Source organism: Dromiciops gliroides, chromosome 4, assembly GCF_019393635.1.
Source record: "Dromiciops gliroides isolate mDroGli1 chromosome 4, mDroGli1.pri, whole genome shotgun sequence".
NCBI lineage: Eukaryota > Metazoa > Chordata > Mammalia > Microbiotheria > Microbiotheriidae > Dromiciops > Dromiciops gliroides.
Genome location: NC_057864.1, coordinates 29,977,942 through 29,994,885, shown reverse-complemented (window position 1 = coordinate 29,994,885; position 16,944 = coordinate 29,977,942). Strand labels below are relative to the sequence as shown.

Sequence of the window (16,944 nt, the reverse complement as noted above, 5' to 3'; positions counted from 1 at the left end):
CCAGTTTAGGATGTTGGTTGACATCCATCAAGAAGAATTTATATATTCTCTTCCTACCATGTGCCAAGTGCTGTGTTAAGTCCTGTGAACACAAAGGAAAAATGAACATGATTTATGATAGGATGTGGCGGCTGCCTCAGAGAGAGATAAACACCAATGCTCTGGGAGGACTGTTCTGCCAACAGCCAGAGCTGTCCCAAAGTAGAATGGTCAGTGTTGAAAGGTAGTGAGCTCCCTGTCCCATCCCTAGGGCTCTTCTGGGTTCTACACTTGGCTGTGTGACTGAACACGTCACACAATCTCTCTGACCATCAGCTTCCTCATCAGTGCCAATGCTGGATGTCAAAGAGGGAAGAGAATGGGCCAACCTGGCTGGCTCTGGCTCAGGTGTTGGCGTCTCACCCCCAAGCATCCTAGGAGCTCTCGGGGCCTGGCTGAGGGTCTCATGCTTCATCAGTCAGCAACAAGACGCACTGAATGGACAGCAAAGCCTCACCTTGGAACAGCCTGGGGAGGCAAGCAGAGCAACTGTCCCTCTCCCCATTCTACTGATGAAGAAACTAAGACTAAGGGAGGGGAACGGACTTGCCCAGAGATGCACAATTTGGTTGACCTGCCCTGTACTTGCCACGGCCTCCACAGAGTCATCCTGTCCTCCCCACTCTGTCTGAGCCTTTAAGAGCCCCCATCTGCCTGCTTCCCATCCTGCTATTGCTCCCAGGGGCTCAGACTCACTTAGTTCTTCTTATCAATCCCCATAAATCAGCCCCAACATGCTTCTGGATCCTCTCTACATTCCCTTCGTTTTGTTTATACATCCTGGAGCAGGAGGAGCTGATGAGAAGAGAGAAGGCCTGGAGTGATGGGACAGCCTTGGCCATTCACTTACTCACTCATTCACTCACTCATTCATTCACTTCTTCATTCACTCATTTATTCACTCACTTATTCACTTACTCATTCATTCATTCATTCACTTCTTCATTCACTCATTTATTCACTCACTTATTCACTCATTCATTCATTCACTTATTTGCTCACTTATTCACTCATTCATTCACTCACTTATTTGCTCACTTATTCATTCAGTCCTTCATTCACTGACTTACTCATCCATTCCTTCATTCACTCACTTATTCATTCCTTCATTCACTCACTTATTCATTCATTCATTCAACAATCATTTGCTAGTCAATTTCTATTTCCCAGGCCCTCTGGTAGGCCAAGGGGGCACAAAGACAAGGCAAAAACAGTGTCTACCCTCAAGGAACTGATACTCTACTGGCAAGAACAGGGAAGCTGGCTGAATTTGATCTGGTACCTTCCCCTTCCTGTTGCCCTTGCCTGCAAGGGAAGGAATCCCTAATAGTGGAATGTCAGGCATCTGAGGGAAGCTGGAAAGCACCTCTGATGTCAGCTAGTCTTACCAAGCCCCTCATTTTACAGACAAGGAAACTGAGGTGCAAGAGAATGAAATGACTTGTCTAAGGTCACATGAATAGTAGGAAGTAGGGTCAGAGTTTTAATCCAAGTTGCCTGACTCTGAATCCCCACTCCACAGGGTTCTGGTGGAGCAGAGGTTTGGGCAGGGGGCCGTGTGGTGTGGTGGCACAGTCCCTGGCCTGGAGTCAGGAGCTCTGGGCTTCTAGTCTGGCTTTCCCATTTTCTAGCTGAGTTACCAGAGACAAGCACTTGCTCTGGATCATCTCTATCTAAAAGTTTGCAAAGCCTTTTCTCAGTCAGTCACTTAAGCAGAGTCCTGGTTTCTTCCCAGAAGGGTCCCATGACCCTTCCCATCACTCCTAAAGGCATCACAATCTCACCTCAGGGCTGAAGTGATTTGTTTAGGGTCAGCCAGCTAGTTAGTGTCTGAAGCAGAATTCAAACCCTATTAGCATTCGGTGCCTTGCCTGGAGTGCCCAGCCAGCATCTGCCTATTGCCTGGGCTTTCTGACACTCAGCCTACTGCTCATTCCAGAACAAAACAAAGAAACCCATTCTGATTTTTGGAGTGCCCACGTCCCAGAGTTCAAGGCTGGGAGGAACAACCTCCCACGGCTAGCTGGGGCTGTGTTTTTATCTTGCAGAAAGGTCTGTAAAAGGGTGAGCTTTCAGCCCAGGAGACAGCCCCCTGACATCTGTCATCACCCCCCAGACTGTGGCTAGCAGGCCCAGGCCCCACTGACCCTCAGCTTTGATGCCTGCCAAGATGATAACAGCATTATTTCTGGTGCTGGCTAAAAGCAGCAAACATTTCCATTCATCCTTTGCCCCAAGGTCTGAATTCCAGGACCTTCCTTCTGGGGAGGAAGTAGGAATATCTGACTAGACTCCCTCTGGGAGCCAGACGGGCTTCCAGTGTGACCACCAGCCACAGAGGTCACAGGAAATGGATGCCCAGGAATGCTGGGGGGGCATCTGGCATCCTTCAGGATGGACCCATTCAGCTTCAACGGACTTTCCAGCTAACTGTAATCTGCCCCATGAAAGGCCCCAACTTTCATCCTCCCTCCATTCTTTCCTACCTTCCTTCTTCCTTCCTTTCTTCCCTCCCTTCTTTATTTCTCTCTCCCTTCCTCCTTTCCTTCCTTCTTTCCTTCCTTCCTTCCTTCCTTCCTTCCTTCCTTCCTTCCTTCCTTCCTTCCTTCCTTCCTTCCTTCCTTCCTTCCTGCCTCCCTTCCTTCCTGCTTCCCTCCCTTCTCTTTCCTTCCCTTTCTCTCTCCCTTTGTCTGTTTCTCTCTCCATCTTCCTTCCTTCCATTTATCTATTTATTTGTTTTGGAAAATCTCTCTGGAAACACGTTCTAGAGGAAGTATCATCCAGGAAAAGGGGCCCTAGGTGATGAATCAATTGCCCAGGTTTTAAACCTAAATCAGCTGTGACTTTAGCAGAATCATTTTTGTTCTCTGGACCTTGGTTTTCCCCATGTTTATAATTGGGAGTTTGGAAAAGACTGAATTCAGGGTGACAAGTGTGTCTCCTACATCGGAGAGATAGAGGCAAAAATGGAATATTGACCCTGTCCTCAAGGAGCTTACAATCTCCTGGGGTGGGGGGGTGTAGATCCACTGACTGAAATGAGTAGATCCAAGGATCAGGAATGGCTTCCTATGGGAGGCTGAGGAATCTTAGAGGCAGAGAAGAAGTAGGGCATCCCGGACATGGGGCACAGCCTGTGCAAAGAAATGAAGATGGGAGATGGCACAGAAAGTTCAAGGAACGGCTAGGAAACCAACCTGAATGGCCCAGAGAGAATGTGATGGTGGGGGTTCTGACGTCCCTGGCAGCCTCCCATATGAGCGGCCCACTGGGGGATTATGAGGACTCAAGGTTCTGGGTTAGGGTTGCACTGGGCAGTCGTGTGTGTGTGTGTGTGTGTGTGTGTGTGTGTGTGTGTGTGTGTGTGTGTGTGTGTGTGTGTGTTAATCAGCCCTGGGTTGTCCTTTGGATTGTCACATCATCCATTTATGTAGAAAAGGGCAGAGCACTGGACTGGAAGTCAGGCCATCAGGATCTGTGTTCTTTTTCTAAGTCATGGCCCATTGGTGGTTTGGTAACACTCACCTATCCTCGATGCGGACCCACAGGTCATTGAACTGCCTCGGGCGATGCTGCTTATGGTGTTTCCGCCGCCATTTCTTTTGTCGTCCAAACTCCTCCAGCTGGCTAAGGCTGTCGGAGAGCAGGAGATGGGGTGACAGGGGGTCTTCATCTTCCTCCTCCTCATCGCCTGGCCCAGGAGGCGTGGAGGCCAGTGAGGGGGATGAGCTGTGCTCCATCGGTGGCATTGTGGGAGCCGGTGTCACCACGGGATCTGGAGAAGGGGGCTGGGAACTCCGGGGGCTGGAACTGAAAAAGAGGGGACATGGACCATTTCAACCTGTGAAGCCGCGGCAGGGAGGAGGGGGGTGGGGACCTTCCTCCAACAGACAACAGAGAATGCAGGCTGTCCACCTCTGCCCTAAAAGGGCCCTGATATCTGAGCAGTGCCTGGGGGGGACAAGGATGATATGGCCCTAGGCCACCCCTGCAGACTGTTACCCAGTTAGCCCAGCCAACAACTCTGAGCGGGTGGTGACAGATGGTTCCCTGAGCTCCTCGCTTAGGGCACAGCCAAGTCTATGACAGACCGGACGCGGTAGAGGGAACCAGGGAGAGGGGCCATGGGCAGAAACCACAGGGAGGCCAGGATCATGCCTCAACCTGAGCCCAGGGCCAGGGCTCAGCCTGGGGCCAAGTTCAAGGCTCAGCCTGAACCTGGGTCTAGGGCACAAATCTGGGTTCAAGGTAAGCACCAGGCCTGGGTCCAGGGTAGAGACTAAGTCTGAAGCCAGGGTCAGAGGTCAGTCTATGACCAGGCCCAGGGTTCAGCCTGTAACTGGTTTGAAAGCTCTTGTTTCCAGACTCAGGGCTTAGTCTGAGATGGGGAGAGAAAGGAAATCTATAGACCTCAGGCAAGGATTAAGCCTATAATCTTAGCCCCATTCCTACCATATGTAAGGCTGTGGGTTGTTTTTTTTCTATCAAACATTCTCTCAACCACAAGGGCTCATCTATTTTTAAATTATAGTAATTATTATTTATTACTCCCTTCACTTCCTCCCCTGACACCTCACCCTGGCCAGGATGTGACCCTGGGCTCTGGGAGTCTGTGCACACACCTTGTCAGCTCTGGCAGGTCCCACCCCACTGGCAAGGTTCCCGGGGAGGTGGGCACTTGCCACAGATTCCACACCGTGTGTCCTAGGGCAGAGCCTCACCACGGGCCACTCGAGCACGGATTCTTTGTCCTTGGCAACCAACCGGTGAAACAGAATGATATAAAAGGTCTCTCGTCTTGTGCGACCCCCTCCAGCTTCCACAGAGACAATGGCAGATTGTTAGGGTTGGGGGGGGGGCGGCAGAAGGCAGTCAGAATCGCCCCAGCTTTTCCATAGTTTATACACATGAAATTAGCAGCCGCTGTGATGAATGGGCAGCCCTATCTCATGACTAAATGTGGTCACACAGCCTGAGGACCCAAATCCTGCCGAAGGCAGAAGGAAGTTTCAGCCTGGGAGAAAGGAGAACCTTCAGGTTCTCACTAGAGAGGCCAATGGAAACGTTGGCAGCGCTGGGTTTATTGTGTGTCCAAAGGCAACCAGAAACATCACTTCATGGGACATTGGGTCATCTCATATTGCAGAGCTCAGGACGAGCATAAGCAGGGAAGACCACCATGAAGGTAACTGCAGTTTCCATGCCAACATCTGTTGCGGAGGATGAGAAAGTAGACACGTTCGACAAAGAACCCAACAGGATGCTCCAAGCCAAGTCAATATACGCTTTAAAACTTTGGGATTTCAATATGCGGGAGGTGGGATTGGGGGGAGGGGGCTAGGGGTGGGCAGGGCAAAACGAAGGAGAAAATATGTCTGAGGGTTAAGGAACGAAAGCACATTCAGGATCGTTAGGCCTGAAGACGGTGAAAACTTTCTTCCCCAAACGTCACAGAAAAGAAAATCGACTTTCTTCTGACAGACAATAAATGTTTAGCTGCCGATGTGGGAGGCATGTCCCAGGCAGCTGTCTGTGTGTGCAGTCAGACCGTTGGATTGGCAGGGGAAAGAGAGAGTCAACATGGACTTAGATGAAGGAGAAGAGGTATGCAGTGTAATTACAATAGGGAAGGGGGAAGGGAATGAGCGCTTCCACAACTCCTACTATATGTTGGCGACTAAGCTGAGTGATTTTTACCAAAGTTATCCCGTTTGAGCCTCATGACAGCCCTGTGAGGGAGGGACTATTGTTATCCCCACTTTACAGATAAGGAAACTGAGGCAGAGGTTAAATGACTTGCCCAGGGTCACACAGCTAGAAAGTATCTGAGGTGAGATTGGAACTCAAGCTTTCCTGACTCCGGGTCCAGGGTTCCAGTCACTGCACCCGCAGTTGCCTCCAGTAATTTCAACCCCAAGGATTCAGACAATTTCATTGGTCTTTATTTTTCTCCAGGCTTTTCCCCTGACCCTCCAGTATAGACTTTCCCTGTTGTAGCTCAGTTGTTTCAGTCTTTGTGACCCCATTTGCGGTTTTCTTGGCAGAGATGCTGGAGTGGTTGGCCATTTCCTTCTCCAATTCATTTTACAGATGAGGAAACTGAGGCAAACAGGATTGAGGGACTTGCCCAGGGTCACCCAGCTAGTAAGTATCTGAGGCCAGATCTAAACTCAGGTCTTCCTGACTCCTGGCCCAGCGCTTTATCCATTGCACCACCTAGCTGCCCAAAGACTTCCTCTACCATGTCACAGAAGCATCTTCACCCTGGAATTTCACTCTTTCCCTGGATTTCTCACAGTGGAAGTACTCTCTGCACCTGAAGCCCCTTCCTCTGATTAGCTGATTCCTCCCAGAATCTTCATTTTAAGGAAAATACATAGGCCAGCCAGGCTTTCATTTTTCTTGAGACTGCACTCCTGATTCCTGGGACCTTCCCTACCCTCTGGGTGAAGCTTTTCTTCCCGCTATAACCCCTTCAGGTGTATTCTCTGTGTTGCTGTCTTTCTCCATTAGATGGTAAACTCTTGGAGGGGAGGGCTGTCTGCTTTTATGCACATTCCAGTGCCGGACAAATAGCCTGCACTGAACAAAAGCTTGCTGACTTGACACGTCAAAAAAAATAAATCTGGAAACGGATAGAGGACAAGACACTGACTCTGATTATTCTCATTTCCTATAGAATTTCAATCGCAGAAACAGAATTACTGCAGAGAGGATACCCAAAGCATCCAGAAACCCAAACTACAAAACCAAGTAAAACAAGAAGGCAGAACCCTCTTCAGTTGACAAATAATCAATCTTGCCCCGTGTAGAGACATAGCAACCAAGAACAAATGGGTTCTGAAAATAAACTCCTTTACAAAACCTTTCATATGAGCTGAGAAGGAGGGATGACTAATGGAAGGAAAATGAGTTTGCTGAATTTGGCACGAGACCCAAGTAAACCAGCTCATCCCAAGAGCAGATACTGATGAAACTAAAAAGGGGGCAACAAAATGGGGGATGGGAACATATGTTGGCATTCCTAGATCATTTTCATCCATCGCTAAAAACCAGCAAGCATTTATCATTTATCAACCACCCTGCTGTGCTAGACACCAGGAGACATGAGGACAAAGATCAGTCTTTGACCTCAAGGATTCACTAGGACAGGGGGTCTTCATCTGGGGTCCCTGTGCTTGCTTTCTTAAAATATTCTGAAAGCTCTATTTTGATAGAATTGGTTTTCTCTGTAATCCTGTGTGGTGTGCATTTAAGAATATGATTAAGAGAAGGATCCTTGGGTTTTCCTGGGCAGCACAAAGAGGGGTCCACAAAACAGGTGAAGAATCCCTGCCCTGGGGTGACAACACAGAGCCGGAAGGGCCCCCGAGGTCATGGGGCTCCAACCCCTCATTCTACAGATGAGGATACAGGACGTGGCAGCTCAAGGACCTTCCATTCTTGGGTCTGCATCATTGTCTAACCACTTACACAGCACCTGCCCCAAGTCAAGTTCCCAGAACCTCTCACCTCCACTTCTGTCATGGCCTCCTAACTAAATTACCAGCTGGAGGTCTCTGCCCCCATTCTCTCTGTCACTCCCTGGTTTGTGATTCCTAAAGTGCTAGTCTGACCATGTACACGCTCCCCTGCTCAAGAAGCTTCACTGGCTCCCAATTACCTCTAGGAAAGCAGGCAGGTACCATGATGCCTCTTTTATAGAGGCAACAGCTGGGGCCCATGGTGGGAGTAGGGTGGGGAAAGTGATTTGCTCAAGGATAAACAGCAATTTATTGTGGGGGTGAGGTCTCAAGGCTCCTTTGCTTCTTCAGGGAGTTACTGTATGGTCGTTTCCAAGGTTTGGCTTCTCTTGACCCAGTAGGCCCAGGGGTATGGCCAGCAAGGAAGGTGAGAGAGGTACCCTGAGTGAGGCCTGCTGGGCCCTGTCCCCATGCTCAGTCCCACACAGGGCATGACCTTGGATATTTGGCCCTAGACACCCTTGGAATATGGTGTTCATTAGGGGGTAGTGCTGCTCGACCCAGCTCTCTGCCAGCTGACTGCCTGACCCTAAGGCAGGAATATGGGACAGATGCTTCTGCACTTAGAGTCCCAGAGAACATCAGAACTCGGAGGGCCCTCGGAACACAAAATGTCAGAGCTGGGAGGGTTCTTAGAACAGGGAATGTCAGGGATGGGAGGGTTCTTAGAACAGGGGATGTCAGGGTTGGGAGAGTTCTTAGAACAGGGGATGTCAGGGCTGGGAGGGCCTTAGAACAGGGAATGTCAGGCAGGGCTGGGAGGAAGCTGGAGCCCCAGAGATGGGATCTAAATCCTTTCCACTGTATTTTGCTCCTGACTCCTTGCTGGAGGCTAGGTCTTGCATCCCAGCCCAGGATGGCTAGCTTACTCCCACACAATTTCTCCAGCTCCAGGGAATGAGGGAGCTTTGGTTGTTTGGCCTTATACTCTTTTCCCACAGCAGAAATCCTCGGCTCCAGCCAGTCAGGGGAAGGACAGTGGTGCTGGGCTGACTCCAGGGCTAAGGGCTAGCATCTTCTCCTGTATCCCTGAGCTGGGGGCAACTCAGCCTCACTGGACAGGTGTTGGGAGGGATCACAAGAGGATGAGACACAGTCCATGCCCAGAGGAAACCACTGTAAGGAGCATGTGTGGCTGGCTAGGCCCAGAAGCCTCAGCAAACATCCCCCTCATTTGACAGGTAAAGAAACTGAGGCCCAAAGAGGTGTCAGTGGTTTCTAAGAATAAGGAGAATGCTAAAGCACAGAATCAGACTGGAAGACACTTCTGAGGACATCTCAGCCAAGTATCTACACAGTCTAGGAATTTCCTCTAGAACCTTTGTGTGTGCATGTGCCTGTGCCTGTAAGCATCTGTGTGCAGTGTGCATTGTGTGTGTGTGCATGTATGGGAGGGACAGACACATCAAAAGAAGGTGAAATAGAAGATAAAACATGGAGACAGAACAGGATAGACATATACACAAGACCCAGATATAGAATAGATTCAGACAGAGAAAGAGACACAGAGAGAGGTCCAGAGAGCAGGGGAGGCAGCTGAAACACGATGCAAAGAACCCTGGCCTGGGAGACTGGAGACATAGGTTTTCTTTCCTGCTCTTCCCCTGACTTATTTTGTGACCTATCCAAGTCCTTTTCCTCCCTGTGCCTCAGTTTCCCCATCTGAACTGTAAAAATGAGGGAATTGGACCAAATGATCCAGAAGGCCTCTTCCAGGCTACCTCTAAACTGGGACCCCCCAGGACTGCAGCCGGGCCTCCTGCTGTGTCCCGACAAGGCAGCCTTTGTCCCCAGTCCAGGACACCCCCTCCTCCTTCCCGGCAGTTCAGCATAGCCTAAGGTCCAGTTAGTTTTTGTTGTTATTATACTGAGCTAACAAGACCCCAAGAGAGCTTACTCCCTATGTGACCCGGGAAAATGCATTTCCTTCTCTGTCCCTCAGTTTCTTCCTTTGAAAAATGAGGGTGTTGGGCGAGGCCACCTTGAAGGTCTCATCTATGTCTAAGTCTATAATTTGGAAGGCCCAGGAGGATTGTTCTGGGCTCCCCCTCTCTCACAGGAGCCTGTGTTCCTGACCTCCCCTTGTCCTTAGTCCTCCTCTCTTTTTAAAAGAGAAAGGGAGTATGAATTCCTCCTTCACATCTCCAGCCCCCCAGGTCTTGCCTGCCAAGGCCGGGCCAGGATGGGCAGCTGCTGGGGCCCTAATTCAAAGGCTCTGGACAAAAAAGCCTGCTCTAGTAACACCTGTGCCCACCGATGGCCCTGCATTGTTCTGGGGCTTCCCAGCATCCCTCCTGGCCCCTCCACTCGTTGGCAGAATAGTCTGCTATTAGTGGACGAGTATTCCAGCTCTGTGCCCAAGACGCTGTGGGGGCCTGGGCCTGCCAGGCCATCAGGGAACGGAATCTCTGAGCAGGAGACGTGGCCTCGGACCTCAGCCTGTTCAACTCTGGCTATGGGGAGGGCGGGGAGGCTCCGAGAATAGGGACAAAGAGAATTTGCAGGGGAGGGGGAAGGGTGAAGACCCTCTGCAGCCAGTGACTCCTCCGGACAGAGAAGCAGCTGTCGGTCCTGTCCCCTCCCTGCAAATCCCCACTTTGAAAACCATTCTGAGGAAATGGGGTGTCTTTGTGAATCGGGGAGGGCAGAAAATGGAGGGCATGGAGGAACTGGAGAAATCAAGGCCCACAGAGAAGGAGCTTGAAGGAAACTTAGAGTCCCTCACTTTACAAATGAAGAAGCTGAGGCCCAGAGAGGGGCCACAAATTGTCCAAGGTCACATAGTATGTCACAGAGGCAGCATTTGAACTCAGGTCCTCTGACACCAAATCCAGCCCTCTTTCTGTTGGGAGCATTGGACCATGCAGCAAAAGAGGCTACAGTACAGTGCCTGGCACATAGTCATCCTTTAATAACTAATCAATGATTTTCCATTAATTCATGAATTCATCCATTTATTTATTCAGTCATTCATTCACTTCAGGGCTTATTGAGTTGAATTATTCAACCGACAAGTATATATTATAGTGAATTGAATTGAAATCCTAGCTCTGGATGTGACTTAATGTGTGTCATTGGTCAAGTCATTTCCCCTGAACCCCTGAAATTTCCTCACTTTGTCAGAGAGTATAATGCCCTGCAGCACTGGGCTTATATTCTGTGTCCAACCCTTACCAGCTGTGTGACCACTTAACTTCTCTGAGAGGGAAGGTCCTTCCCTATAAATATGACTATGGGGAAAAGGCTGGGTTGTTTTGTTGCTGTTGTTTTTTCACTTCTGCCTGGGTCCAATGCTCCTAGCCCAGTGCCTGGGATATAGAGGGTCTTTCACAAAAGCTTGATCCATGGATGACTGACTCTCATCCATGGAGTCAGCCCCAAGAAGAGCAGAGACTCTCTCACCCTCTGGAGTCTTCCCCTTCTCTGGCTCTTGTCCATGTCTTCCCCAATGGGCCAGACTGGTTCTCTGGCTGGCAACCACCAATGGGGGCCTTCTGGCCATGAGTGACTCGGATGAGTGCCTGAGACAAGAGGACCAAAGGCTTGGGAAGGGATGTCTCCAACTGTCTTTGGGTGAAGGGTGAAACCAGCTCCACTCACTTATTCCTCTCTTGCTTTTCCAAGGATCCCCGGGATCCTTCCTTCGCCCTGGCTGCAACTTCCTTCTGTCTCTGGGTTTCATTTATTTCAAGACTGTTGAGATGGAGACAATGCAGGTCCTCCCAAGGGTCACTGGACAAGGAGCTCACACTCAGGGCACCGGCGGCCAAGGTGGAAGTTAATTGATGCTCTAAGTGCAGTGTGATTCTTGGCATGCGCTGCCCCCTTCCCTCAAAGCACCGAGGGCCGTATCTCATCATCCTCCATTTTATGAGTTGGCAAGGCCAAAGAAGTCATCCTCTGTAGGCCAGACTATCAGCAATGAGCCTCTCTGTGTCTGGCTGGGCTGGCCTTGCAAGGCAGGCACTGTTGATCCCTGGGGCCATACTCAAAGCTGGCTGGGAGAACCTACTCATGGTTGAGATCTCCTGGCATTGCTGAGCAGAGCTTAAGGACATCCTTGCTCCCCAGTGAGGTGTGTGTAAAATGGGCATGATGCCAGTAATCACCTCACAGCATCATTGTGAAGATCCACTGGGACAGGCACAGCCAGTACTCTGCAAACCTCAACATGCTATGGCATTGTCAGCTGTTATTGCTCCAAGTTCTGCTCCCTGGGCCTCAACTTCCCCATCTGTAAAATCCAAGAGCTGGACTAGATCTCAGAGGACACTTTCCAGGGATGATTTGTATGAGCCTGTGAACAGGTGAGGGGAGAGGGGCCCCCTGGCTAAGGATGCCCACTCCCCCAAGCAACCACAAGCCCAGGCAAGGGGCTGGATCCCAAACCGGAGCTCGTGGTGAGGGTAGTTAGCACTAGGGAACCAAGAGAATCCCCAGGCAGAGGAAACAAAGGCATCTCACCTGTGCACAGCTTTCCCGGGTGGGGTGTGCTCTACCTCGAACCCCGCCTGGCGCAGGACGTCTATTACGGTGTTGTTTCCCAGGAAATGACCTGAAACAGCAAGAGAGAAGAGAATTTCCAGTCTCCAGTCTCCTTCCCTTCCCAGCCTGAGTGGCCCCCTCCCAAATATGTGCCAGACTTAGGACTAGAACCCAGATCTTCCTGGCTCTAAGTTGAGCCCTCTGAACTCTACAAGAGCAGCCTCTATCATACTTAGTACTAAGGTGTCCACGCCCTTAGGTCCAGTCCTCCCAAGGAGCACCAGGAAACATTTTGGGGGATGCCTGGGGTAGGGATGAGGCTGAGGGACAGAAGGAGACAACCAGACCTTGATGAGACTGGACCTGTGCCCTCGCCCTTGCCTGGTGGGGCTGTGTCAATCAGCCATTAATCAAATCAGCCAATTGGTGACAGACATAGGAGTTGCCTGGAATAAACAAAACTTCTTAAACTGTGGGTAACTGAATGAAGGGGTCACAAAAATTGGCAGTAAGCGTTTGATTTGTGGACCTGTTTTATATACCTCTATACCCGGGGTTGCCTTGGGATCCCCCCACCCCACCCCAGGCACCAAAGCAACTTGCCTTCTGCCTCCTTGGAGACCTGTTTAATTAAAGGCGCCCCAGCTCCCTGTCTAAGCCACATTCACTTTCAGGGCTTGCCAAGGAAAATACCAGCCCCCCAGGCTGTATACAATGGGCAGCAAATATTTACGCATGCCTTGACTGCTCCTGCAGAGCGAGTATTCCTGAAGACAGAGTCCAACGGACTTCAGAGGGCCGACAGCCCGCAGTATGCCAGAGAGGCTCAGCCCAGGGGCAAGATCCCAGGGGTCAGCCCCACGCCACCCGGAGGCATTGGAGGAGTAGCTTAGGGAGGTGTGATCCAATGGCCAACCCTGGGACTGAGTTTCAACTTTCCAAAGGAAGCTCCCAGGTCACCTCCATGCTCCGCTGCCTGGGGCTGGGGGCGACCAGTTTTTCATCCAGCTCAAAATGGCTCCCTATTGGCTCAGGAGAACCCAGGTCGGGTGCGACCCCCGCCTGGATGAAGCCCCGGCCTGGCTCTTTCCAGACACTGCTGTAGAGAGGCTCGCTGACCATCCCTTTAATGGCACGGAATCCAAGTCAAGCTCACTGGCCCACCTTCCACACACTCCAATCTCTTCCTTTTATTGAACATCGGGAAAACACTGGCCTTTCTCCAATCTGATGGTGCTTTTTTCCAGCGTCTTTTATAGATCACTGGCAGTGGCTCAGAAAGTAGCGCTGCCAGTTCCTGGAGCAGCCCAGATGCAGGTCATGGGGCTGGCAGGAATCCTCTCTTCCTATCTCTCCTGTTATTTGCTCTTAAAGCTCTTGCTTGGCCATTTTGTTCCTTGTCCCTTGAAGTTTAATTAGCTTGTTTTCCTTGGCTGAAGGAACTGCAGGCCAAAGGAAGGGAAGAGCAGCCCAGGGGTTGGTTTAGTAGGAATATGGAGCACGTGAATAGGAAAAGAGCAAAACAGGACTAGGAAAGGAAATGAGCCTCGTGGAGAGCCTTGAATGCCGAGCTAAGGAACGTGTAATCTGTCCTTTAGCGATTATGAGAGAGTGGGAAGCCTGTCCGATTTAAAGTGAGAGGACGTCCTTGGGTCTCAGTCTTCTCATCTCATGCTGTTGGCACAAGGAGAGAGCACTGGGTTCGTAGGCAGAAGACTTGGGTTCAGTTCCAGCTCCAGGACTTAGTTCTGTGACCCTGGACAAGTCACTTCACAAAGCACTTGAAGACTCAGTTTCCTCATCAGTAACACAGGGATAATAAGCTCCTTTATCCCTCCTTCACAAAGTCATCAGGAGGGAAGCCCTCTATAAAGCTTAGAGTGGTAACATTAATGATCATTAATATTATTTATGTAAATAATAATAAGGATTGGTCTTGAGTGGAACAAGGGTTCAGATCTGGCCTTCTTGGCTCTTATTGGCTCTTAGGCTGGTGTCTGACCATTTGCGCTTGTCTGGAGGGGCTGGCACTGAGATGACTGAAGGTCCCCTACTTGGCCGATGACTCAGTGGAAGGCCAAAGGGGAGTGGCTCGCCCCTTCACCACCCTCCTGGCTGAGTTCTCCAAGTGTATAATAGGATTCCAGGGAGGGGCAGGGAAGGTTTCCAGTAGGGGCTTCAGAGTGGACTGTGTGTCTGTCCTGCAAGGCTCAGCCTAGCCAAGTTTGCAAAAACTCATGTGGAGATGAGCTAACGGTGGTTTTCCTAAATCAGAGACTGGTTGAAATCTGGGGACACAGAGAGAACACTCATGCAAGCAAGACTGGAGATCTTTATCCTCAGGCAACAGTGGTGACATTGAGGCAGAGGACCTGCGTTCAAGTCTCCACTCCACTACCATGAGGCAAAGCAGACACGACGCTTTTCCTAACTTGGCCTCAGTTTCCCCATCTGTGAAATGAAAGGGTTGGACTAAATGTCCTTTAGCACTCCCCTCAGCTCTGACATTCTCTGTTCCAAGGTCCCCCAGAGCTCTGTCATTTTCCATGCTTTGTCCTGAGATGTCTCTTCCACCCCCTAAAAAGCCCCACTTCTTCTCAGGCTGCCTTCTCTTTCCATGTGCTCAATGGGGAGTAACTGGATGGGGGCTGAAGAAGAGGATCGTGTTGATGGTGAAGCCTGGGGGTCCAATAGATCTTCCACCTGCTTCCCAGGCCTGATCATGTCATTGTCCTGCTCATGAACCTTATGTGGCTCACTATTGCCCTTCAGTTAAATACAGCAGGAAGCAGCCTATACCCAAGTAGGTAAGTCAATATAAAATGGTTTCCACAGTGGCAGGGCACTTGCGACTGAGGGGATCAGGGAAGGTTGGCAGGGTCCATGAAGGTCGTCTCATCCAGTCCTCACATTGTACACGTCGGGGAAACCAAGGCCTGGAGAAGTGATGGAACTTACTCAGGGTCAAGTCAAATCGAGTCCACAAGCATTTATGAAGCACCTATCATGTGCTGGGTGCTTTCCCAAGGACAGATCCCCTAGGGAGTGAGCAGCAGAGCTGGAATCTGGACTTGGATTCTCTCCCCCTAGACCCATGAGGCCTCCTTAAGGGGCCTCCTGCATCAGAGGCCAAGAAGGAGGGCAGGATGGCCCTGCTCGGTCCTGAGGGCTCAACCTCAGACCCCCATGTCCTCCCTGCCTTAAGCAGAACTGACCATTTGACCCTGTTCTTCTTTCTCTGAATGACTTCGGATCTTGGCCTTTGGTTCAGCCTTGGCCAGTGGGTCCCCTTGCTGCCCTGTTCCTGCCTCTGGCTCTCTGGGACTCTCTTGGGCCTGCCTCTTGGCTGACCCCCCTCCTGACAAACCTCAGCTACTGCTCCTTCTCCAGCCTGGCATGGATTCAGCAGCCCTCATCTCGTGGCACATACAGACAAGCCAACTCCAGCTCAAGGAAGGCCTTCATGTCATATGGTGACCAGCCCACCTACGTCCTGGAAGAGTCTCATCAGGCTGGCCCAAAGAGGAGTTTTTTTTTTTAACCCACAGATACTCTTGAAGAAAATCTACTAAGTCAGAGGTATGGTAATTGGGTGTGAGCGGAAGACGTCTCTTCACCAGTGAAACAGTGCCTCTTGGAAGCAGAATGGGAGGTGGCAAGTTCCCCTTTCGGGGCAATGGGGTAGAAGGGGTGCTTCTTTGGGCAATAATAATATCTAACTTGAGGTTTATGATACCTCACAACAACCTGGTGTAGTAGTATGTTATTAGTATCACCGCTGTGACTTGCCCTGGGGTCGGACAGTGAGTTAAGCATCTGAGGCAGGATTCAAATTCAGGTCTTCCAGATTCCAAGTCAAGCACTCACTCCACTGTGCCGCCTAGTGGTCGACAGGTCATCTTACTCTGTCTTCCCCAGTTGCTTCAACCTCTGCCCTTGAAGGATGCTTGGCCATCCAGTGCTGCCCGGGTGGGGTCTCCCTCTAGAGCCTCAGCGCTCACATCTGGAAAGATCCAGTGAGAGAATGGGTGGACTGATTTCATAAAGGGTAAAGCGTTTCTGCCAATGGTGAAACACTGCGTCAATGCCGCTGATCATTAATGAATCGAATGTGTTGCCCGAATGAGAACTATTGTTCCCTTTTTTGTCGTTGGCCTCAGAACCCTAGAAGTTTGGGTTTTGGAACAAGAAATCGTAGGAAACAAAATGTGTCCCTTCCAAGACTCTGCAGATGGAGGGGGAGAATTGTGCAAGGGACAAGGGGAACAATGGTGCAATTAACAGTCATTTCAGAGACAGTGCCAGGGGATTGGGGGAGGGGAGCGAGGAAGGGGAGTACAGCCAGATGTTTCCAGGGCAGGGCCGACACTGAAAGCCTCTATTGCTGTCCCTAATCCCCCCCACATGTTTCCCCTCCGCTGGTGAGAAGAGCAGGCTCAGTTCTCCTCTTTGGGAAGAGGGGGCCTGAGCCCATATTTATGTTCCGTCTGAAATTAATGCAGGGGCTTCTTTCAAATGCTAATTCTGTGGCCCCCCAGCTGCAGTTGCTGCTGCTTGTGCTCTTGCGGGTAGCCTGGGCAGGGCCAGAGACACAGAGAAAGGGAGGAAGGAAGGAAGGACAGGCCCCTTTGTTTTCTTGGGTAAGCGGGAGAGAGGGTGGAACTCTGGGATTGCAGGACTGAAGGGGAGGAGGGCAGAGAGTTGAGGGAGAGGCATCAAGCCAGTCATAGAAGGTCAGAGATGAGAACACAGAGCAGAGAATGTGAAAGCAGGGAGGGGCCTTGGAACAGGGGATGTCAGTGCCGGGAAGGGCCTTAGAACTGAGATTATCAGAGTGCGGAGAACAAGGAATGTCAGAATTGGGAGGGGCCTTAGAACAGGGAATGGCAGAGCTGGA

General features: G+C 50.7%; 1 protein-coding gene across 1 annotated transcript in view; it reads right to left on the bottom strand.

Moving 5' to 3' along the window:
- Positions 1-16,944, bottom strand: part of LOC122754550 (metalloprotease TIKI2-like) — a 78,462-nt gene that overhangs the window by 15,388 nt on the left and 46,130 nt on the right. Inside the window, exons 4-5 of the mRNA XM_044003078.1 lie at positions 12,027-12,117; positions 3,565-3,849 (exon numbers count right to left, since the gene is read on the bottom strand). Of these exons, the coding sequence (XP_043859013.1) occupies positions 3,565-3,849; positions 12,027-12,117 (376 nt within the window). The remainder of the gene's footprint in view (positions 1-3,564; positions 3,850-12,026; positions 12,118-16,944) is intronic.